This window comes from Callorhinus ursinus, unplaced genomic scaffold (genome assembly GCF_003265705.2).
Source record: "Callorhinus ursinus isolate GAN/ISIS: 27379988/994484 unplaced genomic scaffold, GSC_fseal_2.0 scaffold51, whole genome shotgun sequence".
Taxonomy (NCBI): Eukaryota; Metazoa; Chordata; class Mammalia; order Carnivora; family Otariidae; genus Callorhinus; species Callorhinus ursinus.
Window position 1 is genome coordinate 6,051,802 of NW_027397113.1, and position 24,387 is coordinate 6,076,188.

Sequence of the window (24,387 nt, forward strand, 5' to 3'; positions counted from 1 at the left end):
TAAACCAAGCATAGTTATTATTCCTACAAAACCTTTTATTGTGTAGGAATTACGAAAAAAGAAACCTGAGTGCTTAGATCCAGTCCTGGGCTCTGGGAGAGTGCACGCCTTCTCCTCATGCTGGGGACTTGGGTCTGCCCACACCCTCATCTTCCTCCTCAGCCATGACCACCTCCTCCAGGGTGCGCCCTCCAAGTTTGTTCCCCACCAACACTTTGCAGGTCCCAGCAGGTGGCAGCCCTTCCTCAGTGTAGCGACCCCTGAGAAACACAACTCTTTCCTGTCCATCCAAGGGCAGTCCATGGGCCTGGCAGAGGTCCCGCGCCTCTTCGGGGCCATCCAGGGCCAGAAGGTGGACCATGAAGCCCAGAGGCAAGGTCTGGCCTTTGGGGGTGCTCAGGGCCCGAGCGAGGCGGGCCAGGGCTCCCCGGCGGGCACGGCCTACGTGGCACCAGACTGCGCAGCTCTGCAGGTAGGGCAGGATCCGGAGCAGACGGAACAGGCGGGCGGTGTTGCCTTCGCGAAAGGCCGAGTCCACAGCCAGGGCCCTGCGCAGGGCGGGGCAGGAACGCAGGGCATTAGGTAGCTGCAGAACCTCATGAAGGGCCTCCATGGAGCCTGTGAGGGCGGAAGCCAGGGTGAGAACTCCTTGTCTTTCCCCTACCAGGCCACCTTCCATCCCATCTGCTTAGGCCTCCTCCCATCTCTTCTCCCAAAGGCTGGGGTCCTCAGCCAGGCCCACCTCTGGCCAACCACCAGGCCCATCTCCGACCTTGGCTCGCCTACCTTCCACTCTGGCCACGCCCCTCCCCTGGGCCAAGCTCACCTTCTCGCCCCCTTTTTTCTACCAGCCCCTTCCAGAGCCTTATCTGAATGAGTTGCCAGAGCCCCTTCACACAGTCTGGATCCTCATAACAAAGTAAGGCATTGTTTTTGGATGAGGAGACAGGCCCAGATAAGTTCACGACTTGCCTGAGACTGTCTTAAGAGTTCGAATGTAGTACAATTTGACACAACAAAATCCAAGTTTTCTGACTTCAAACCCACGGCCCTTTCTCCACTGCCCTAGCTGCTGCACAGATTAGGAAGTGGGCTCAGCTGTCAACCTGGTAAAGCCTTTTCTTCGAGGACATTCTGCTTCTGCTTCCAGGAGATTCTCCAGGAGAATCATGGACACTGGAACCTTGGGCCACTTTTGTAAACTGAGGCTTCTGACCCATTAGTGGGTTTTGAAACCAAGAGCATTTGATTACAATTAAATACAATAGAATTTATTAGAATGCACCAACCATCCACTGGAAGGATCTAATGTCTTGAAACTTCTGTGTCAGATATATTCTCGGCTGTTTTGCAACACTGAACAGAGTTAAAAAAAGTTTGAAAATCCCTGGGCCAATTTTTCCGTTCCAACCCCGTCCTCTCCACTTTTATCCCAAAAAAACCCACAAAAAAACAAAAAATAAAAACAAACAAAAACCCAAATAGGGGAAAGGACAGGCCAGAGGGCCCACGGGGCGGCGGGTTCCGTGGATCTTGCGCGTGGACTCGACACACATTTAGAAGGCAGGGATGGGGAGGGAGCTAATGGTGAGACTGTCAAGTTTCTCTTTCCTTCCCCGGCCTCCACTGTCCCCACGGAGGCACCCCCCCCGCCCCGCCGCCGAGACCCCGACTCACCCAGGTTATAGAGCAGAAAGAGACCCTGGAAGGCGGCCTGGCGGGGATGCGGCCCGGCGCCCTGCCCGTAGCAGCGCCGCAGAGAACCGAAGCTCTCGTGCAGCTGGGCCTGCAGCAGCACCGGGTCCGCTGGGCCGCGCGCCGCGTCCGGCCCCAGCCGCGCCACCACGGCCAGCAGCACCGCCAGCGCCGCCTCCAGCACCGCCGCCGCCTCGGCGTCGCCCGCGCCCTGCAGGGCCAGGTCCAGCCGCACGGCGCGCAACCGGTCCGCCACGAAGCTGGCCACCTCCGCGCAGGAGGCGTCGGCGCGCTCGGCCACCTCGCCGGCCAGGTAGCGCACGGTGGCCAGCAGCACGGACGGCGGACGCAGCTGGCTCGGCGGGGGCCGCGCCTTGCCGGCGGCCGGCCGTTGGTACTCCTTCACGGCGCGCTGTGGGTCTGCGCGGGGCGGGTCGCTGCGGCCCCCCGGCGCCACCTCGAAGCGGTGCAGCCGTCGCTCCTTTTCGCGCTCGGCGCGCTCGGCGGCCGGGCACATGTCTGGGCAAGTGCCCACGGGCAGCTCGCAGCCGGCCATGGGGGCGCTGAGGGGAAAGGAGAAGCCCTCAACATCTCGGAGACGATGGCGGCCACTCGCCCCGTTCTACACGAGGACTGGCGGAGGCCGGCCGGGGCTCGGGCGCCGGGGCGGGCTGATCCCAGCCGGGCCCCGCCTACCCGCCCCCGCCGTCCTCTCACCGAGCCTCGTCAGCTCCCACAAAGCCTGGAGTTGGCCTCCCGAGACACACTGCGTCGTAGCTCAGCGCCGCCACTTCCGACTCAGACGCCGCCAAAGCTTCCAGGATGCACCGCGCCCAGCCCAGCCCACTCCCATGATGCGCCAGTTTGTAGTCCGTCCCGCAACCAATCGCTTCGCCGGAGGGGCGGGGGAGGAATGGAGCCACGCCCTCCCAGGCTTCAGCCCACCGAACCCCGAACCCTCCTCGCTCTTAGCCTTTGGGCACCTTCCAAAATGGGTAACCCCAAGTTGGGTTCCTCTTCATCATTCCCTTCACCCAATAACCTGGTTCAGTCGGCCTCCTGCCATTCTCTACTCTTGTTTCCCCGGAGACTATTCTCCCCATTTTCTAGATCAGGGGTCAGCGGACTTTTTCGGCAAAGGGCAAGATAGTAAATGCTTTGGGATTTGAAGGTCGCAACTGGGCAACTCAGCAACTATTCAACTCTGCTGGTGTAGTGGGAAAGCAGCCAAAGACAATATTAAGTGAAGGAGTCTGTGTTCCAACATAATTTTATTTTTAATACTTAAATTTCATGTAATTTTCATCTGTCACAGAATACTATTCTTTTGGTTTTTCTTCAACTATTAAAAAATGTAAAAACCATTCTAGCTCATGGGACTTACAAAAAACGGCCGTGGGCAAGATGTGGCTGCAGGCCATTGTTTGCAGACCCCTGTTCTAGATGGGTAAACAGCCAGTTCAGGACCAGGGATGCTGGCCATGCAAGACAGGCAGGATCGGCTTAAGTGTTCCGTCCTAATTCCAAAGTGGCACGTGTGGTCAAGGAGCTCTGAATTCATTATTTGTCTCATTCTTGGTCCAGTTACATAAAGAAATGACCCTTAGTGTTACTAGACCAGGATATCAGGCCAGGACCTAGGGAGAGCTGGCAGTGCTGGAGCTCCAGTCCCGGGCAGGGGTTCACTCCCTCTCAGGAGGGGGGCTGGGACAGGTGCAGGTGGAAGATTTCTTCTGCTCTCTTCAGGTACTCGGCTGCCTTCTTTTTCACACCCTCCCGGCGGGCAGGTGACGGGTCACCTGTGGAGAGAGAATGGCTCAGCTCAGATCCCTGGGTTCAAAACCCCTGGTCTAGTCCCCTACAGTTCACAGAGCATCAACATGTGTCTTTCCCTACCTCCCTGAGAATCAGGTCTATTCTCCCCATTTTACAAATAAGAAAACTGAGGCCACAAGAGGTAAAGAAACTGCCCAAGGTTGCACAGCTTGTCAGTGATGACCAATTCTGATCCTTGACTTGTCTTTCACTTTCCCTTCCCTTCACTCCACCGTCTGAGACTCTAGGCCTAACCTTCCACCTTCCGGTCGTACTCACCAGGAACGCCCTGTAGCAGGATGTGCACGCCGTCCCGATAGCCCTGCAGAGCTGCAGGGTAGGCACCTGCCTTCTCATCCCGCAGAGCCTGGGTGATGAGCTCTGTGGCTTGGCTCAGATAGGCAGGGGCCGGCCGGTCTTCCTCGTGCTCTTCCTCCTCCGGCCCTCCGGGCTCCCAGGGTTCCTGGTCCAGCCTTTCAGACTCTGCCTCCACCGCTGCCAGCTCACCCATGTGGGTTGGACTGGGGCCTGCACCTTCTACCATCAGATACGGAGGGCTCAGGCCAGACTGCCCTCCGTTTCCCAGGGCCTGCAGCCCATCCCCAGACCTCTCTTGCCCATCAAGGTACCAGCCTGCCCCAGGTGGAGGGAAGCAGTGCCTGAGCAATTCAAAAGCCATTCATATATAACAGACTAGCCATGATTGGTTTAATTGGTAGAGTTACTGTGTTTTTGTGTTTTTTTTTCCTTCAAGATTTTATTTATTTGACAGAGCGAGACACAGCGAGAGAGGGAACACAAGCAATGGGAGTGGGAGAGGGAGAAGCAGGCTTCCCGCGGAGCAGGGAGCCCGATGCAGGGCTCGATCCCAGGACCCTGGGATCATGACCTGAGCCGAAGGCAGACGCTTAACGGCTGAGCCACCCAGGCGCCCCGAGTTCCTGTGCTTTTGTAAAAACCATATTACCTTCCTAATTCTTTAGGTACATATTAACATTAGTTTGCGAGGTCTGGGTCACTGCGCCTACTTCCTTCCTGACTACAGTTGATCTACAAATCTAAGAATTCCCTCCGTAAAGTTTAACTGAAGGACGCCAGACCAAATAAGCCAGGCCAAGGGTAGAAATGCTCCAAACCTTGGAATGTCAGAATAACAGAGGCAGAGAATCTCAGGTCTTACAACCTCAGCTGAGGACCCAAACATGAAGACAGTGGGTGGTGGGTGTCCTCAAATTCCAGAGAGAAGGTCTCCTTATATACCCCAGGACTGGCCAAAAGGGGGCCAAACATCCCCTCTGCAGCTTATACAAGAGAAAGCTAGAGATTTGGTCCATCATTGGCGAAAAGGCCTTTGGAGGGAAAGTGCCAGAATCGGGAGCACCATGGCGTACCACTCACTGGTCTGGAGAGGGGAGGGTGGACATTTCTCTAACTCCATTCCAGTGACCCCATGAGGAGACTGGGAGGCCTCCTGCAGGAAAGGAAGATGCCCTCTCACTTCCCAGCTGGACATACGGCCCTCCCTGTGTTGCTCAGGGAGCAGAAGGCAGAGCGGTTCCTGGGATGCCCTAACATGAGGACGAGAGTTTGAGGCACGTGTTGAAGACAGAGATGAGTGCCAGCTCGTTGCCGGGAGGATTCTGATGCTGAGGGACTTGCTGGAGGTGCCCACAACAGTGGGGCACAGAGCTGAGGCAGCATCTGAGCAAACTGTACTTCCAGGCTTTGGCGGGGCAAGAGTTTGGGAGTTTTCTTTTCTTTCATTTTTTTTTAAGATTTTATTTATTATAATTTGTCAGAGAGAGGGAGAGCGAGAGCACAAGCCGGGGGAGCGGCAGGCAGAGGGAGAGAGAGAAGCAGGCTCCCCGCGGAGCAAGGAGCCTGATGCGGGGCTCGATCCCAGGACCCTGACGCTTAACCAACCGAGCCACCCAGGCGTCCCAGAGTTCAGGAGTTTTCTTATGGGCCAAGGGAATGTGTGATGGGAGCTACGTCCTAGGAATCCTGACAGGCTCCTGTCGGAGCATCTGGCCACTGGCCACCCCTGGGGGCTCAGCTGGGGCAAGGCAGGCAGGCCCCGGTGGTACCACCCTCACCTTTCCCCCTAATTCCTCCTTCCCCATCGCAGCTGCGGAGGGGCCGAAGGAACAGCGACGGGAGGAAGCAGAACAAGAAGAGGAAAAGGATACCCCTCCCCGGGCGCCTGGGTGGCTCAGTCGGTTAAGCGACTGCCTTCGGCTCAGGTCACGATCCCGGGGTCCCGGGATCGAGTCCCGCGTCGGGCTCCCCGCTCAGCGGGGAGTCTGCTTCTCCCTCGGACCCTCCCCCCTCTCATGTGCTCTCTCTCTCTCATTCTCTCTCTCAAATAAATAAATAAAATCTTTAAAAAAAAAAAAAGAAAAAGAAAAGTAAAGTTCCAGTGTCTCAGAGCCTGGGACTCTCAGCTCAGCTCCAGGACCCAGACCTCCATGGGAAGAGGGAGGGGGGCTTCCCCCTTCTATGGCGGGTCTGTGGGCCCCCACGTGCCTGGGCCCCCTGTGCTCTCTCTGAGCCCGGGTCTCATTCCCCCCACCCCCTACCAACAGGCCTCCCCTGCCTTCAGGATCTGCAGCGCGACCCTAAGCTGGCCAGGAAACCCCCCCTTGGGCTTCCAACGGAAGGAACTCAAATCCTCCCAAGACGGTGTGATGCCTGCCTGTTCCAGAGCTTTTTTGGGGAGAAGATCCAACTGTCCCTGAGAAGATCTCCCTTGTCTTTCTCCCTGGTTGCTCACTGTCCAGGGGCATCCAGCTCATGAGCCCTGGTACCGGGGTGCCGGCTTCCAATGCTCACTAAGGCTGCCAACTGCCCGGAGTGGGGCATCTTTCTAGGATTTACACAGGCACTACACACGCTAGTCGGTGGCTCTGCCCGCCCTCCTTGCCCCCACCTCTGCCCCCCTCTGCTTGTCCCAGCTCGTTACCTTCCCTGGAGAAGGGGTCGAAGAGGGCAAGCTCAGCCTCTGTGAGGGGGCCTTGGGCAGGGGAACTGGACGCCTCCTCGGTGCTCCCACAGTTAAAGAGGAGATCCAGGGCCTCCTGGGCAGGGCTGGATGGTGGGGGATCTGCTGTGGAACAAATCAATGGGGACATTCATGCCCGTCCTTATCATTTCCCAGCTTTCAAAATGCAATTACCCTCTCCCTAACTCCTTGTGGCACCCACGGGCATAGACGAGCCCACTCCTTGTCAGGGTGGTACCCCTTTTACAGACTAAGAAGTTGTAGCCTAGAGAAGGAAAATGGCCTGGCCAGAGCTCCTCAGCACGTTAGTGGTAGAGGAACTGGGACATACTGCAGCATTTTTACAAAGCTCACTGAGAAGGAAGTGTGTGTTCTCCACCACCCCCAGACCCTCCATCCCTGGCTCCCTTCCCAACCCTGAGGTACCTGGCACGTCCAGTTCCTCGAGGCCTCTCCTCTCTGTGGGGAGCGGCTGGGGCAACCAGGTATCCTCAGGGGGCGGTGTGGGGATCAGAGGGGGTGGCAGGATGTGCAGGTCTCTGCACACGTCGGAGGGCCGGGTCACCTCCCCACCCTGCAGGAGAGAAACACAGGGACAGGGTGGGGGAGGGGGTGGGGGGGTGTCTCAGGGTGCAGCCCAGGCGGCAGGTAGGCTTCCCAGGTGCTGGGGAGGAGGGACAAGCAGGGACACATACCCGGAAGAACTCCTTGAGCTGGGGGCTGTTGTTGAGCGCGGGGATGTGCACAGTGAAGCGAAGCAAGTCCTCAGCCCCCTTCCGCCGCTCTTCAATCACTGAGGCCTCAAACCGGCCTGCAGCGCCCCCCAGGACGAGGGGTGGGGAGAGAAACAGGGAGCCACAGGGGTCACTTTCCTGCTTCTGCCAGAGAGGATCCCAGCAGCCGGCCATCCCCCCAGCAATCTTCCCTGGCTCCTCCTGGGGGGTGGGCGTGGGCTGCTTGCAAACAGGGACCAAGCCCCCTAGGCCTCCATGTACCAGATGTTTACGGAGCACCTACTAATGTGCTAGGTTCAGAAGGTGAATGGGAGGAAAGCAAGGTCTCTGCTCTCATGGATTCCCATCCTAGACAAGGGAGGTGGGTGGGCAACCAACAAGAAACAAAATAATTTCAGATGGTTTTGATGTAACGGAGAGGAAAGGAAGACTCAGAGAGAAGTGACTTGCCCAAGGTCACACCGCAAGTAGCTCCTTTTTCACAGTCTCCCTGCTCTGTTCTAGGCATGCTGCGGAATGAGCTGCCTCTGACCTAGCAGCCGGCCACACTGCCCACGGCCTGCATCACCTGCAGGCAGCAGCCCTTCGCCTTGCTGGGAAAGAATATCTCACGGGAGTCCAGAGACCCAACTGACAGATCAGTCCTGTCCACCAGAAATACATCACGAGTGGCATGTGCAATTATTAATTTTCTCATAGCCACGTTAAAAAGAAACAGGTTAACTCAACTTGAATAATTTATTCCACTTAACCCGGTATATCCAAAATAGTCTCATTTGTACACGTGATCAATATATAAATTATCGCCATAGTTTACATTCTATTTCAGTGTGCATTCAACCCATTCGGCACACCTCGGCTCAGACTCACCACCTCCGGCTCACAGCTGCTGTTTTTGGACAGCGCAGACACCAGCTCCTGGGGAGGAATTCTGGTTCTGCCACTTACAGGCCAAGCCCCTCTATGACCCTGAGCCTCAGCTGCCTTGTCTTGAAAATGGGGCTAAGGAAGAAGGAATGCTGAAAGGCTCCACACACACCGAGGGCTAGGCTGCTCTGAGCCTCAGTTTCCCCATGTGTGAAATGAGGCTGTCTCTAAGGGCCCTCCCCAAAAGTGCTTCTGCTGGGGGTTTGGGCCCCCCTTCCGGTCCCCCCCCCACCCAGCAGGGGTCCCCTCTGCCCACCTCTCCCTCCATCTCTGGCCTGAATGCCTAGATCAACACTCACCAAACACCTGGGCGCGGGGGAAGGCCGGGAACTCCTCCAGGCGGCGGAAGAGGTTGCGGTGGGTGTAGGCCAGGTCCCCATGCAGCTTGCGGAAGTCGCTGTACCGCTTCCAGACCACCACCTGCCGGGGACCCAAGACTTGGCCCAGGCCGGCATTGGTGGCGGTGGAAAGAGGCTTTCCCCATCCCCAGCCTGGGCTAGCGCGTGCGTGCCATGCCTGTGTGCGTGCGTGGGTTGGGGCACCGCACCTGCTCCTCCCAGGGCCGAGGAGTTACCACTTGTTCCTTTGCTGCTCCTGCATCTGGAACTAGGGAATGGTCCCCCTTCCTCCCAGGAGCCTCACCTCTTTGACATCCTCTGGGTCCCTCTTTGAGATGAACTGAGGAAGAAAGGCAAGAACCAGGTGAGACCAGAGACTGACATCTGACACCCCATCGCCCAGTAGAATCCAGCGATGCCCCAGGTACCTCCCAGCCCTCGTTGTGGCCTTTGGCTGTTGTTGGCCACTGGTATCAAGGTGTCCTGGCTTCAAGGCTTTGTGTCACCTGAAGCAGTTTTTCTATCACGTGCTAGTTTCTTCCTCTGCCAGATGGCAGGATCCCATCCAGACCCCTTGGTCCTCAGCCCAACTTTTATCTCAGTTCCTTCATGAATTTGCGTGTCATCCTAGCACAGGGGTCATGCTAATCTTCTCTGTATCGTTCCAATTTTCTATGTGTGCTGCCAAAGCCAGCACTATCTCACTTCCCTCGACGGGCCAAGTCCCTGCATCTCCTTCTGAAACCAAAGAACCTCCAGTTCTCTAAAGAATGAGGTTCTGTCCCAGGAGCCACTCCCTTTTTTAAGTGAGGAAGCCTCTGTGGGCCAACACTCCTTTGGGCGGAAGGAAACATCACTGGGGTTGCAACCTCTAGAAGAGAAGAATGGGGTCTGAGCTGGGAAGAGGACTCTGTACTCACTATGGTATAATCATAATGATTAGAGAATAACACTCCACAACGTGGACCACTTGATAGTTTTCTTTTTTTTTAATTTTTTTATTGTTATGTTAATCCCCATACATTACATCATTAGTTTTTGATGTGGTGTTCCATGGTTCATTGTTTGTGTATAACACCCAGTGCTCCACGCAGAACGTGCCCTCCTTAATCCCCATCACCAGGCTAACCCATCCCCCCACCCCCCTCCCCTCTAGAACCCTCAGTTTGTTTCTCAGAGTCCATCGTCTCTCATGGTTCGTCTCCCCCTCCGATTTCCCCCCTTCATTCTTCCCCTCCTGCTATCTTCTTCTTTTTTTTTCTTAACATATATTGCATTATTTGTTTCAGAGGTACGGATCTGTGATTCAACAGTCTTGCACAATTCACAGCGCTCACCATAGCACACACCCTCCCCAATGTCTATCACCCAGCCACCCCATCCCTCCCACACCCCACCACTCCAGCAACCCTCAGTTTGTTTTCCTGAGATTAAGAATTCCTCATATCAGTGAGGTCATATGATACGTGTCTTTCTCTGATTGACTTATTTCACTCAGCATAACCCCCTCCAGTTCCATCCACGTCGTTGCAAATGGCAAGATCTCATTCCTTTTGATGGCTGCATAATACTCCATTGTGTATATATCCCACATCTTCTTTATCCATTCATCTGTCGATGGACATCTTGGCTCTTTCCACAGTTCGGCTATTGTGGACATTGCTGCTATAAACATTGGGTTGATAGTTTTCCAAACATCTCCTTTTAATTATCCTAGATCCCAAGGTGGCAGATATGATTAACAGACCCATTTACCAGATGAGGAAGTGGAGGGGCAGAGAGGGGACGTGACCTGTGCAAGATCACACAGCATGTTTTGCAAATGATCTATCTGATAATGAGTTGATATCCAAAATATATAAAAAACTCCTACTCAACACCAAAAAAACAAAACAATCCAATTTTAAAATGCGCAGAGGGGGTGCCTGGGTGGCTCAGTTGGTTGAGTGTGGGTCTCCTGATTTCGGCTCAGGTCATGATCTCAGAGTCGTTAAGACTGAGCCCCATGTAGGGCTCTGAGCTGGGTGTGGAGCCTACTTAAGCTTCTGTCTCTCTCCCACTCTCTCTGCATCCCCCACTGGCTCGAGGAAGGGAGGAAGGAGGGGAGGAAGGAAGGGAGGGAGGACACTAGTAAAGGTAGCTCAATAAATATCAAAAAAAAAAAAAAGGGGCAGAGGACCTGAATAGATGTTTCTCCAGAGAAAATATACAGATAAGCAACAAACACATGAAAAGATGCTCCACATCACTAAGCACCAGGGAAATGCAAATCAAAGCCACAATGAGATATCACCTCATACCAGTCAGAACAAAAAGGTAAGAAATAACAAGTGTTGGTGAAAATGTAGAGAAAAGAGAACCCTTGTGCAGTGTTGGAGGGGATGTAAACCAGTGCACCAATATGGAAAACAGTATGGAGTTTCCTAAAAAATTAAAAATAGAAATACCACTGGATACGGTAATTTCACTTCTGGATATTTACCCAGAGAAAACGAAAACACTAATTCGAAAAGATATATATCCCCCTATGTTTAGTGCAGCATTATTTACAATAGCCAAGATATGGAAGCGATCTAAGCGTCCATCAATAGATCAACAGATGAATGGATGAAGAAAATGTCATAGATATATACAATGGAATATTACTCGGCCATAAAAAGGAATGAGATCTTGTCATTTGTGATACCATGGATGGACTGGGAAGGTATTATGCTACATGAAATAAGTCAGACAGAGAAAGACAAATACTACATGATTTCATTTATACGTGGAGTCTAAAGAACAAAACCGGAAACAGACTCTAGTTTTGAGAGAACAACCGGTGGTTGCCAGAGGGGAGGTGGACGGAGGGGGTAAGTGAAGTAGATGAAGTGGATCAAGAGGTAGAAACTTCCAGTTGTACAATAAGTAAGTCATAGGGACGAAAAGTACAACATAGGGAATATAGTCTGTAATATTGCAATAACTTTGTATGGTGACCGATGGTCAACTACACTTACCATGGTGAGCATTTCCTACTGAATATAAATGTCAAATCACTATGTTGTGCACCTGAAGCTAACACAATATTGTATGTCAACTATACCTCAGTTAAAAGTAAAAATTTAAAAAAAGTCACATACCAAGTAAGAGGGACTGGTAGGGACCAAAACCCTGGCCTTTGCTTTTCACAATAGACTTGGCCTGCAATATCTTGGGTAAAAGAAACTAGATTTAAAAACTGTTGAGGAGGGCGCCTGGGTGGCTCAGTTGGTTAAGCGACTGCCTTCGGCTCAGGTCATGATCCTGGAGTCCTGGGATCGAGTCCCACGTTGGGCTCCCTGCTCGGCAGGGCGTCTGCTTCTCCCTCTGACCCTCTTCCCTCTCGTGCTCTCTGTCTCTCATTCTCTCTCTCTCAAATAAATAAATAAAAATCTTAAAAAAAAAAAAACTGTTGAGGAATACAGATACCTGACAAAGGAGTCATATCCAGAATATATAAAGAACTACAGATCAATACTAAAAAGACAACTCAACTTTTGAAATTGGGCAAAATATTTGAGCAGGCACCTCCCACAAAAGGTGTTTGAATGGCCAATAAGATAATGAGAATATGCTCAACATCATTAGTCATCAGAGAAATGCAAATTATACTCCAATGAGATATTACACATCCACCCACTTAAAATGCCGAATTTTTTTTTAAAGATTTTATTTATTTATTCATGAGAGACAGAGGGAGGGAGAGAGAGAGAGAGAAGCAGAGGGAGAAGCAGGCTCCCAAGGAGCAGGGAGCACGATGCGGGACTCGATCCCAGGACCCTGGGATCATGACCTGAGCTGAAGGCAGATGCTTAACCATCTGAGCCACCCAGGTGCCCTGCCGAATTTTTTTTTAAAAGATTTTATTTATTTATTTGAGAGAGAGAGAGAGAGAGTGTGAGCACAAGAGGTTGGGAAGAGCAGAGGGAGAAGCAGGCTCCCCGCTGAGCAGGGAGCCCAATGTGGGGCTTGATATTAGGACCCTGAGATCATGACCTGAGACAAAGGCAGATGCTTAACCAACTGAGCCACCCAGGCACACCTACAATGCCGAAAATTGAAGATGCTGATGATACCAAGTGCTGGTGAGAATGGGGTTATAAAAGTACTTTGAAGTACCGTACCACTTTGGAAAACTGGTAATTTCTTTTTTTTTTTAAACGATTTTAAAGTTATCTCTAAGCCCCAACATGGGGCTTGAACTCATGACCCTAAGATCAAGAGTTGCATGCTCCAGGGCGCCTGGGTGGCTCAGTTGGTTATGCATCTGCCTTCAGCTCAGGTCATGATCCCAGGGTCCTGCAATCAAGTCCCACATCAGGCTCCTTGCTCAGCGGGGAGCTGCTTCTTCCTCTGCCTGCTGTTCCCCCTGCTTGTGCTCGCTCTCTCCCTCTCTCTGACAAATAAATAAAAAAAAAAAAATCTTTTAAAAAATTAAATAAAATCTTTTTAAAAAAAGACTCAAGGTGTAAAACAAGGACAGCTGTTTTTAATTCCTCAGAGAATTGGATTGCCACCTAAAAGATATCAAAAGACTGACACATCCATCTATGTTGAAAGGTTTTTCTGTCCCTTTGGGTACATTTAGCATAGGGATAAAGGCCAAAACAAACAAACAAACAAACAAACAAAACAACCCCACAAGTTCTTATCAGACTCTGAATATCAGCCACCAACCTGGCCAACTTCCAACCACAGAGCTACTTAAACATTCTTTTAAATATTTTGTCAGTTTCATTTAGGACCAACAGCAAACAGTGCCCTGGAAACTGGTAATTTCTAGGACAACTACACATGTAGCTATCAAATGATCCAGCAATTCCACTCTTAGGTACATACCAAGAAAAAAATGGGTGCACATGTCCATAAAAAGACTTGTACATGAATGTTCATACAACTCTACTCGTTATAACTAAAGATTTTTTTAGACACAACCCAAATGTCCAACAACAGGAGAATGAATAAAGAAATGGTGGTATATTTCTACAAGGGACTCCTATCACATGGCAATAAAAAAGAACAAACTACTTATACATGCAACAACATGAATTCCAAAAACATTACATAGAGAGTGAAAAAGGCCAGACACAAGTGAGTACTTGCTGTGTAATGATTTCATTCGGATGAGGTTCAAGAACAGACAAAACTAATCTACAGCGACAGAAGTCAGGACAGTGGTTACCTCTGTGGGAGGAGAACTATGGATTGGAAAGATACAAGGCAAGTCCCTGGGGTGAAGGAAATGTCTGTATCCTGATCTGAGCACTGCCTGCGCAGAGGTATACACTTTGGAAGTGCCTTTGTGTTTTTGCTTCCCTTTAATAGTTACAAATGCACCAGTTTCACAGTTGCCTAGTTTAAAATGCTAAAGGGACAAAACAATTTACAATGAAAAGTCTTCTCCCAACCAGTTCTCGGATATCATTCTACAGATAGTCTTTTATACGGTTTCTATTTTGAAATTCTTCTCATGGTTTCCCCTATGTATCTATAAAATCTGCTTATAAAGTTGTTACTGCTTCGGAATCAACTTTAGTCTTTCCCTATTGACTTCCTGCTGGGGCTGTGAAGGTAGAGACTTACTCTTGAAAATTCTCGAGCTGTATGAATTTTTAAAGTCACAGGTATTTTTTTGAAAATTAAAAATTAAACTCTTAAAGAGGGCTTTTATGTAAATATCAAACAAACCAGTTAACACAACTTACTCCAAGAGATTGGAGAACTAACTAATATTGGGCTGAGCCAGAGTTTTCGTGTTAAAAAAATTCACAACCAGATGTGCAGACACCACACGTTGGGCGTGGGAACCCACCCCTCCCACTCAGAGAACTGCCGTCCACGCCCTTTTAAAAGGACAGCGCCCTCCCAGGGTCGCACCCCCTGATGGCTAAAGATGTAAACGAAGTCTCCTAGCGCAGCCTCCCCTTAAAGGGGAAATGCATTTCTGTCGTCTAAAAAGGGAGCGTCCAGCAGTGCCTTGCCTTAAAGTAAAACACTGCCCCCCCTTGTTAAAAGGGTAAAGGTCCCCGTCGGGCCCCACCTCACCTGCGCGGTCACTTTATACTCGGTGTAGCCCTTGGGGTGGGTCCGGGGGTCGGAGACTGTGTACTGCCGCAGGAAGTCGTCCTTCGCCTGGCGGGACATGGCAGCCGAGCCGGAGTGGAGCTGCCGGCCGGCCTCCGCCTTCTCCACGCCGCCCCCGCCCCTCCGGGTCAGTCCTCGCCAGCCACCGCCTGTCCGTGGCCTGCGTCCGCCTTCCCCGGGCCCAGGGAGCCGGTCGCAAGTGACGGTGCAGTTCTCGGCCTCGGCTTGCGGCCAGGGAGCGTCTAAAAAGTTCTCAGTGGCTGGTAAAGCGTGAACTAGGTGATTTTTAAGAGTTGAGGACTGGGGAGGTTGGATCACTCAGCTCTGACCAGTGTTCAAGCCCGCCCCATCCAACGTGTCCAAACGACTTCTCCTCTGCTTCCCAGTTCCCTTCTTTTATCTACCTACCCAACTTTTATTGTGTCCAGTGCGTGCCAGATGTAGCCAAATCATTTCCCTGTCTCCCTCCATAGGATTCGATAATTCATATTTTCTGCAAGGGTAGGGGAAGCAAAAAAGAACTCCAGAGAAGCAGGATGGCTTTATAGGTTCTGAAGTCACACTTCTTACCAGCTGTATGAGTTTCCGTTAACTACTGGAGCCCAAGTTTCTCATCTCTAGAATGTTTATAGTGTTTATAAGGGATGTTTATAATAGAATCTACTGCAGAGGATGATTCTTTTTTCCCCTGCTTGGTCTGTCCAGCATTCAGCCCCACCTATCCGTTAGCACCATATCTTTGTTTGGAGGTAGTTCTCCCTAGGGGTAGCCCTTCAGCCTCCTACCCAGAATCCAAAGGTGCCAGCTCCTTTCCTTGCCCCGCCCTGGATGGGGGTGGGGGGAGTCTCTCCTGAAGCTTGAATCTTGAGTTTCTTGAGTGAGGGACAGAGGGCACAGTGCCTGGCAAGGGCACTAGTTTGTTCCTGATGTGCGGTGTTGGCTGTGGATTGAGCTGCCCAGCCTCTGGGCACTCTTTTTTCCAAACCTGATGTCCGGCATCCTGAGACCTTCATCGGGATTCTATGAGTTCTTAGTATCCTTCCAAGAACCATCCTTTCTGCTGAAGGCAGTTGTGATCCATGTCTGGGGCAGGCCTTCGAGGACCCTGACCGATACCACAATGACCAGGTTGTGAAGCTTCAAACTGGTAGTGTGGGTGAAGCGGCCGCTCTTATAGTGGACACTGTATGGCCAGTTTCCAGACAGAGACAAAGCCAAGTCCCAGATGAGACTCATGGAAGCTCAGACACAGGGTAGATCATCCGGGAGGTGTTTGGGAGGAGGCTTAGATGGGTGGCGGCCCCTTGAACAACACGCACCTCTAGAGACCCTTTTTAGACATCACTTCTGCTCTCTCAAGCTCTCCCGGCAGGACTGGCTCCAAGTCTTCTTCTTGCCCATCATTCCCTCCCCTCCCTGACCCTGCTCCCAATTCTCTCCATTTTCTCTTCTTTCGCCCTGTCCCCTCCAAGCCCATTCCTACGAAGATCAGTTTGTCCCCCGGCCTTCAGACTCCAACTCCACTATTTCCATCATCAGGAGAAGCAAACAGAAGAGCCCTCTTAGCCGTAAGGAGGAGAGAGGAAAGCTGCAAATGCACAGCTGCCAGTCGGGCCCCCCACATTCCTACCCCCACTGGGTTGACCACAGGATGCAGACTTGCTGCCACAGCTCAGATCCCCCATCCACAAGCCTTGGTAATGAGTATAACCTTGCTATTTCCTTGTCTCTAACCATGCAGAATTCACTCTTTTAAATCAAGGATGCTGCTAAGGGCCCCCAGGAGGACTTGACCCCTGGGGTGGCTCATCCAGATCAGTAGATGGCTGAGTTCCCGTTGGTTGGATCTGCTTGAGCTCCTACCGGTTCAAATACTGAACATGATGGCTAACATTATACAATGACACACAAGACACCCACCCATTTGGTCCTTGTCCCGCCCTTAGCGGGTGGGTGCCTTATCTTTCCCCAGAGGACAACACAGGCACAAACACGCGAGGCACTTGCTAAGCATCATCCAGTGAGTGGCAGGGCTGGGCTTTGGCTCAGGAGCCTGGGTCTGTTCACTCACCACAGGGCTTGGGTAGCACGGGGATGACAATGTCTGTCTTGCACAGAGGACAGGGCAGGGGGTTTTAATTTTCTACGCTAAAGGACAGTTTATGTTCTAAGGTTGTTTACCCAACATCAATTTCCCTTCTTCTTTCTTAACAGAGCCCAGATTTTGCACACATCTGTACCTCTCCAGGAAGGGATCCTGGTGCCAGTTTAGGAGCAAATCTCGGTGGCTCTTCCTCACCTTTTCCTTGGGAAAACTACTCTTTGCTCATTAGACACATCAGGCCTCCTCTCTCTGCCAGCTGAGCTTTGAGCAGAGACAAAAACCTAGAATAGTATGGCGTAGTGGTTAAATGTGCTGGGTCCAAATCCCAGCTTCCCTACTTCCCAGCTGGGTGGCTTTGAGCAAGTCACGTAACCTCCTTCCCGGAGGCTCAGTTCCCCTATAGACGGGATCTGGAAAGTCTGTACTGTTTAGGGCTGTTCTTCAATGTGATGATGCCAGGGAGTGCTTCGAACAGAACCCAACGGAGTAAGCAGCCCCAGGTAAGACCAGAGCAGGGGGCCCTGTGAAAACACCCATCTGTCGGGTCACCTGCCGGGCAACCCTGCTTCAGAGAGCGCCTTAGTCTTCAGAAAAAGACCTTTCCCTGCTCTGCTCGGTTAGCAAGCCCTGCTTGATGATCACGTCCTTACACCCGAGTCCTCTCCCCTCCCCACTTCCCAGGAGCCCTTGAGCTTCATTTCTCGGTCACGTGGGTCCCACTGCTTGAGCCAGCGCTGACCGCTGCCTGTGGGTTCCTGGCTACGGTGGGGAGTTGGGAGTTGAATTTCAGCCCGTATTCCCTTCAGCAAATCATGAGCCCTGATGTGGGGCTGTGTCCCTTCTTCTTATTTACTGTTTAGGTAAACTGTCCACCCCCTTCCTCTACACAGAGAACTTCTACTTAGCCTTCCCACCCAACGTCAATGTCACTTCCTCTGGGAAGCCTGCCTGGACTCTTCCAAATGGAATTAGTTGCAGCCCTGTCCCATGCTTCTGTAACGCTTCGTGTGTCCCTGTGACACAGCAGCAGTGAACCCTCTGACTGGAATGATCTGTCCCTTTCGGTGCCCCGCTACCCTGCGGGCTCCTGGGGGTGGGTCTCGGAGAGCTGTGGAAGCAACAAACGGCTCCACCAGGAACTGGGGCAAGGAACGGTTTATTCTCACGGCTGAGCAAAGGATGAGGCCCACAGCCTTGGTAGCAGCAGAGGCAGCCCCCTCCCGGGCCCGGCCCCCTCCTCTCCCTCCTCTCCGGACGGCGGCTGCGGGCGGGCTGCGTCGGGAGCCAGGGCAGCAGCCCTCCAGCCACGGGAGCCGGGGGGCCACAGAGCAGCAGCTTTAGGCGCGGGGTTGGGGGTGTTCGCCAGGCTGGCTGACTCGCATTCCCCCATGGATGGTGCCTGATGAGGGCTGGGGGTGGGGGCGGGGCTGGACTGTGAGGTGGGGGGCATCCGGAATGCTTCAGTCGGCCGTGAAGATGCGGCTGGAAATGTCATCCAGGAGCCAGTCAATGCCGAGTAGGAGGTTCTCCCCGGTGACGGCGCTACAGCCCTGGATGCACCAGTGGTGGCTATGGATGGAGTCCAGCTCCAGGGCCTGGGAGGGCGGAAGAGGGGGGCGGGCCCCGGTGACCGCGGGCCCTGCCACTCACAGCCCCTTCCCCCTCCCGGCCCAAGGGAAATCCGTGCCTCCCTCCAGGGCCCTCAGAAGTCTCCTGGGGAAGTCTCCCTTGAGGATCTGTCAACTCCTCGGGGCACCTGGGCTCCGGGTACACCACCACACCCCCTTCGTAACAGCATAGCAACGTGGGCTCCCGAGCAATTGTCCTCCCATCCATTCCTCCCAAGGCCCAGGGAGCCGGGGATTGCTGGCCAGTTTACTGAGGAGAACAACAATCCTGCCTCCCAAGTAGGAGGCAGGATACAATTTGGGGTCCCACAGGCCTGCCCTGAAATCCTGACTTGTCTGCTCACTGGCCGAGTGACCTCACTTCTCTAAACCTGCTTGGCCATCTGCAGAACGATCGTAATGGCTCCTCCCTCAGGAGGCTGGGGTGAGAACTGGATGGGCTCATCCACGCTCACCATCCATGCTCACTACCGGCTGGCTGCTGCTACCCTGTAGGGTAACGTTTGCACGTCTGCCTTCCCCCGGCCTGTGGGCCACAACTAGCCCTTATCCATCAATCTCCAGTGTCCGCCACAGGTCCTGCCACACAAGAGGAGCTAACACATGCTTTTTAAAATAAGGGAACCAAGAAACGTGTGCGCCTTTCCCTCCATGGGCTTATGCTAAGGCCCAGACTCACCTCACGGATGGCGTTAGAGGACAGTGCTCCGGGCAGGTCTTGCTTGTTGGCAAAGATGAGGAGGGTGGCTCCAGCCAGGCGCTGGGGGAGAGAAACGGTGGGGGGCGTGGGGGCTCAGAGGGCAGCCCGGCCCCTCCTCTAATCACCCAGATCAGGTGGGGTCAGAGATCAACCTGGAAAATCAGGGCAAGGCCCCGGGGTGGTATAAGAGGCCCAAGTGGGGTAGGCGGTGTGGACATGGCCTGTGAGTCCAGCCATACATGGGGGTGGGGCGGGTGGCAGGGAGGGAGCCCTAGGCTGGGGCCCAGCGGGCACCTCTCTTCCCCATGCCTCAGTTTCTTCCTCCATAAATGGGGAGGGGGTGATGGACAAGATGATTCCTGAGCCCTCTGGCTCTAGACTGTCCCATGTGATGACCCGACCTGTACAAAGAATGCAAGCGTCCGTCCCGGGGCCATAGGGTCTGCTGGGAGTGACCCTTCCCTCTTCCAAGGTCATGTAGCACTTTCACCGTTCCACTACCGGGCCTCACTCTCTGCCTTGGCTTCCAGTTACTTCCACATGTTGCTCCTGACCGGGAGTCCCTCCAGGTAGGTAGGTGGATCTGGGCCTGATGAAGGGCCTCGGGGTGCCAGGCCAGGGCTGAGCATGGACAGCCATGATCTCATTGGACCTGCGTGGCACCCCCTGGAGGTGGCTAGTGCTAGACCAGCTGACCGCGTCCCTGTGTGCCCAGAACAGTCCTGTTTATGTCTGTTGTCCCTGTGTAATTATTAACAAGTCCCCCTTTTGTTCTTAAAAGTGACCTGATTTTCAACTAGATGCAAGTGTAGTAACCCAGATCAAAACCTGGAACAGAAAAAGGATAGCAATGGAAAAACTGGTGAAACCTAAAAAGAATCTGTAGTTAAGAGTAACTTGCCAACGTTCACTTCTTAGTTTTGACAAATGCACGGTGGTTATGTATGATGTTACCATTAGAGGAAGCAGGATGAAAAGTATATGGGGTATCTCTTCACTATCTTTGCAACTTTTCTGTAAATCTAAAATTTTATTTAAAGGAAAGTGTTTGGGGCCAGATAATAAGTTATAAGATCACCCTAATTCTAATGCCCATCTTAGAAATGAGGAAGTGGAGGTTCAGAGAGGTTAAGTGTCTTGCCTGCGGTCACATAGCAAAGAGTCCAACTCCTGAGCCAGGATCCACTGCCTCCCAGAGCTTCACACACTGGCCTCGAGTCATCCTCCCTAAAGCCCCATTCAAGGTGCAGAACCTAAAGCTCAGGGTGCTGAAGAGCAGTGACATCAAAGGGACATGAACCCAGGTCTCAGTTCATAGCACGTCCTGCCCACAGCACTGTGGGGCTCCCTGGGACCAAGCGTACAGGTGGTCTCTGACTCCCCAAGGGTGCTGGGCACCTGCTGAGGCTCTGTGGAGAAGGAGACCCCGCCCTAGGTGCCCCTAAGGGGATCCACTGAGGAAGGTGTTCACACATCCACGCATGGGCACCAAGTTTCGGGGCCCGGATGCTGTTGGAAGCCTGGCTTCCCCTGCTTAGCCCGGTGCCCTGCCCACCTCCTCCACCAACAGGCTCTGGAGTTCCCGTTGGCAGTCCTGCATGCGCTGACGGTCAGCACTGTCCACCACCCAGATGAGGCCGTCTGTGCTCTCGAAGTAGTTCCGCCAGTAGGACCGCAGGGACTTCTGGCCGCCCACATCCCAGATGTTCAGCTTGAATCTGGGCGGGAAGCGGGGTGGCGAAGAGGGTCAGCCTGGCCCCTCACCCGCGCTCCCTGCCCTACGCCGGGGCCAGCCCACTTCAGGGTCCCTGCTTACCCTCGGTGCTCCAGGGTCTTGATGTTGAAGCCCAGCGTTGGGGAGATGGTGTCAATGTCTTCCCCATTGAACTTCTTGAGGATGGTGGTTTTGCCAGCGTTGTCCAGGCCGCTGGAGCACGGCAGGTTAAGGAGAAGTCCCCGTGCTCTGCAGAATGGTGACATCATCCCGGTGCCCCTCTTTTAGGGAACGAGTCATTTCCCACCAGGTAGCACATTAGTTGAGCCCGTGCCTGACACACAATTTACTGGCCCACGCTAAATGGGAAAGGATCGAGAGTGCTCATCTCTACCTAACCAAAGGTCCCTTAGTTTACTCTACAATATTTAGTGAACGCTTACTATGTGCCAGGCCCTCTTCTGGGGCTGGGGGTACCCCGGAGCCGAAGTCCCCACCGTTGTGCAACTCCTATTCTAGTACGGAGACAATCGATAGAGCGCAAACAAATGGGAAACAAGGCACCGTCAGCTCCTGGGGAGTGTTAAGAAATACAGCTGAGAGGCTTTCGGAGGGGGCCTCCACAGGAACTTTCTTTAGCTCGAGCAACTCTCTCAGAGTCTCGAGCTGAGGCCCAAACTTCAAGGAGGAGCCAGCTTTCCAAAGGACTAAGGGAAGAGCCTTCTAGACAGTGGGAAGAGCAAGAATATGTATCTGGAGGTAGCCACCCTCACCTTTCTTTTTCTGGAATGTTCCAAACCCTTTGCTGCGAAGTGAGGGGGAGTTCAGCAGCTGGAAAGAACCCCCTCCCCCCAATCCCATCCTTCTAACACTTAAGAGGGCTTGCAGCTGGGAGGGGGCCCAGGTGACTCAAACCAGTAGAATGAGGATGACAAAAGCCCTCCGGAGACCCAGACTTTGCCTCCAATATACCCCCCCACCTCCGAACCCCATCATCCCCTGGATCATTCCCATCAGCTGCAAGCCGGTGTCTCTCTCACCTTAGGAGAAGCAAACCACACCCTCTCTTGATCCCTTTATAGCAAACCTCCTCAAAACCTCTGTCCATACTCACCCTCTCCCATTTCCATCCTGCTCTTTCTTGAACCCATGAGACTTTTGCTCCCACTGCTTCCCTGAAACTTCTCTTGCCAAGGTCTCTAAAGACCTCACATTGTGCTCTGGCTGGGCAGTCCTCAGCCCCCCCGGCTTCCTCTCCATCAGAAGCACCTGACGGAGTGGCCTGCCCCTTCCTCCACTCCCTTACCTGGTTCCCATCGCCCTGACCTCTTACCCAGGTACGCCTCAGTTCTCCTCCGTCCACACTCATCCCTTAGTGCTCTCACCCAGGACCAGGCTTCAAATACCATCTTTATGCTGATGACTCCAAATGTACACATCCCACCCAGCTGCTCCTCTGGACTCAGTCCCTCTATGCAGCTGCCCATCTGACACTTACAGGATGTCCCAGAGGCATCTTGCATGGCCAAACGCCGAGCTCCCATCTTTCTGAACCTGCTCCCTGCCCCTTGCCCCAACTCAGCAAGTGGTTCCTCATTCTTTGCACTGCTCAGGCCAGAAACCTAGAAGTCAGGCTTGACTTCACGCTCCCTCCCACACTCGAGTCCAATCCAGCAGCAATACCTGCTGGGCCTCTGGTCAGAATGTCCCCCAACTTCCATCACCCCACTGCTTCCATCCCGGTCCAAGCCACCATCCCATCTCGCCTGTGGTGCGGCAACTAATCTCTGATCCCGCTTCCCCTCGGCAATTCTCATTTAAAGGAAAAGCCAAGAACCAAAAGGCCCTACATGAGGTGGCTCTTCTGTCCCCGCTCTGTCCTAACCTCCTTGCACACTCTCTCCAGCCACACGGCCCTCCTTGACATTCCTTTAACACACCAGCTGAGTTCCTCCTTCCAGACCTTGCACTTGCTGTTCCTTTTGCTTAAACAAATTTCCCCGGGTATCTACATGGTTCATCCCTCACCTCCTAGTCTTTACTCAACTGTCACTTTCTCATTGTGGCCTTCTTTGACCCTGTTTAAACTGAATTCTTCATGCATCCTATACCTTTTACCTATTTACTTTGTTAATATCCTTCTCCCCACAGCACTATAGACCGTCCATGACGGTTAAGGATCTGTTTTGCCGTTTTACCCCAGCTCCCAGGGCAGTGCCGAGCACACAGCAGGCACTCAATAAATATTTAATTGGGTGCGTGAATTCTCTGTGCCCTTCTCTGAGCTCTTTAAAACAGACATGATGTGAATGTTATAAAGTTATCTGCGCACTTAAATGTCTTCTCTGCCCTGCCAGGGGAGCTCCGGGGGAGACCCGCCCAGCTCTGGGATCGCAGAGTCCCGATCGGGCCTGGCACAGAGAAGGGGGAAAGAGGGCAGGCGCCCGCTAACGGGACTCAGAGGGTCCGTGGGGCCCTCGGGCCTACAAGCCGTCAGTCGCGGTTGGGGAGGATACCGTGCGGTCACAACCGAGAAACTCGACACACGGCAAAAACACCCCGCGCGGTCTACACCCGCCTCCCCTAGGAGCGCAGGGCGGGGCCCGCACGCCCCCGGGATTCCGACCTTGAGGGCGGGGCCGGGGCCTGACACCCTCGGATGGGGGGAGGAAGGTCAGAGGCAGGGAGGACAGCGGCCTCACGCTCGAGCCAGACCGACGGGTGGTGACATCCGAGTCGCCTCCGGGTCCCCCTCCCCCCCACACAGGGACATCCGGTCCCGCCGCTGCGCCTTTAGGCCCTCACCTTTGGCCTTGGAAACGGAGTCCCCCCCCGCCCCGAGCCGGTGGTACGGCCTCCTCCCGGCCCCCCGCCGGCGCGATTGGTAGGGCCCACGTGCGTGACGCACAATGGGCAGTTGGTACGCGCGGGCCGCGCACCCCGCGCCCGGTAGGGGGCGCCTGGCACCGCCTGCCCGGTGGGGAGCCCCCCCCACCGCTACCCTCGCTGCTCCGGCGTCCGGGAGGATACAGCATGAGCAGTCGCAGCTCCCGCTCTTTCTGCTTCATCTTCTTCAGAATGGTCAGAAGCCCCATGGTCCCTGTAGTCCCCTCCCGGCCGCCGTTTCTTCCTAGTCCCGGGACCCCTCTCCCTGCTCCTATTGGCTATCACGCCCACCGACAGCGCAGCCTATTGGCCGGCCTCTCGTTTGGTCCCGCCCTCCTCTCACGTGACCGCGAAGCCGCCCGGAGGTGCAGCTGAGATGGTCCCTCTAGCGGCGCTGGGGGCTTCTGCGGGGCCACCAGCGTTAACCCTTCGCTTCCCGAGGGTTTGGGGGACGAGGGCACCGCCATTCCTTCCTCCCCAGGAACCTAGGCTCGGCTGGGAACGGAAACCCGGTTGTGTCTTGGCTACATAGGAAGTAGGAGTTCTGACTCAGGAGTCGAAATCCAGAGCCCCAAGGAGGTTTACAAGCTCGTTCCGGGGCCCCGTTCCCCGGAAACATGGTCCAGATACGGCTCGTCGTGGACCTCGGCATCATCCTCAACCTGCCAGTTAGAGGGCCTCCCCGTTTCCCTGTCTCCTGGACTCGGCGAGGGTGGGCCGGAGATTCTTCATCGCGGGCG

General features: G+C 53.7%; 3 protein-coding genes and 1 non-coding gene across 5 annotated transcripts; all 4 read right to left on the minus strand.

The window, feature by feature from the left end:
- Nucleotides 1-14: 14 nt before the first annotated feature.
- SAC3D1 (SAC3 domain containing 1) lies at nt 15-2,531 on the minus strand. Its single transcript, XM_025879242.2, has 3 exons — nt 2,413-2,531; nt 1,678-2,258; nt 15-618 (listed from the first exon to the last, which is right to left on the minus strand). The coding sequence occupies exons 2-3, from the start codon at nt 2,249-2,251 to the stop codon at nt 116-118; spliced, it is 1,077 nt and encodes a 358-aa protein (XP_025735027.1). The 5' UTR covers nt 2,252-2,258; nt 2,413-2,531; the 3' UTR covers nt 15-115.
- Nucleotides 2,532-2,949: 418 nt separating this feature from the next.
- SNX15 (sorting nexin 15) lies at nt 2,950-14,834 on the minus strand. 2 transcript variants are annotated; one of them, XM_025879165.2, is made up of 8 exons: nt 14,577-14,834; nt 8,815-8,850; nt 8,472-8,592; nt 7,207-7,322; nt 6,938-7,085; nt 6,473-6,613; nt 3,790-4,047; nt 2,950-3,494 (listed from the first exon to the last, which is right to left on the minus strand). In XM_025879165.2, exons 1-8 carry the CDS (start codon nt 14,673-14,675, stop codon nt 3,388-3,390), a joined length of 1,026 nt encoding a protein of 341 aa, XP_025734950.1. In that variant the 5' UTR covers nt 14,676-14,834; the 3' UTR covers nt 2,950-3,387. The 2 variants fall into 2 exon arrangements, with proteins under 2 accessions (XP_025734950.1, XP_025734949.1); XM_025879164.2 differs by having other exon boundaries at nt 6,473-6,616; nt 14,577-14,833.
- LOC112829837 (U6 spliceosomal RNA) lies at nt 9,102-9,207 on the minus strand. The gene has a single exon (XR_003209755.1). It is a non-coding gene; the product is annotated as a U6 spliceosomal RNA (small nuclear RNA).
- Nucleotides 14,835-17,859: 3,025 nt separating the features above from the next.
- ARL2 (ARF like GTPase 2) lies at nt 17,860-23,951 on the minus strand. Its single transcript, XM_025878971.2, has 5 exons — nt 23,792-23,951; nt 20,864-20,974; nt 20,603-20,765; nt 19,027-19,107; nt 17,860-18,314 (listed from the first exon to the last, which is right to left on the minus strand). Exons 1-5 carry the CDS (start codon nt 23,854-23,856, stop codon nt 18,180-18,182), a joined length of 555 nt encoding a protein of 184 aa, XP_025734756.1. The 5' UTR covers nt 23,857-23,951; the 3' UTR covers nt 17,860-18,179.
- Between the last annotated feature and the right edge of the window lie 436 nt (nt 23,952-24,387).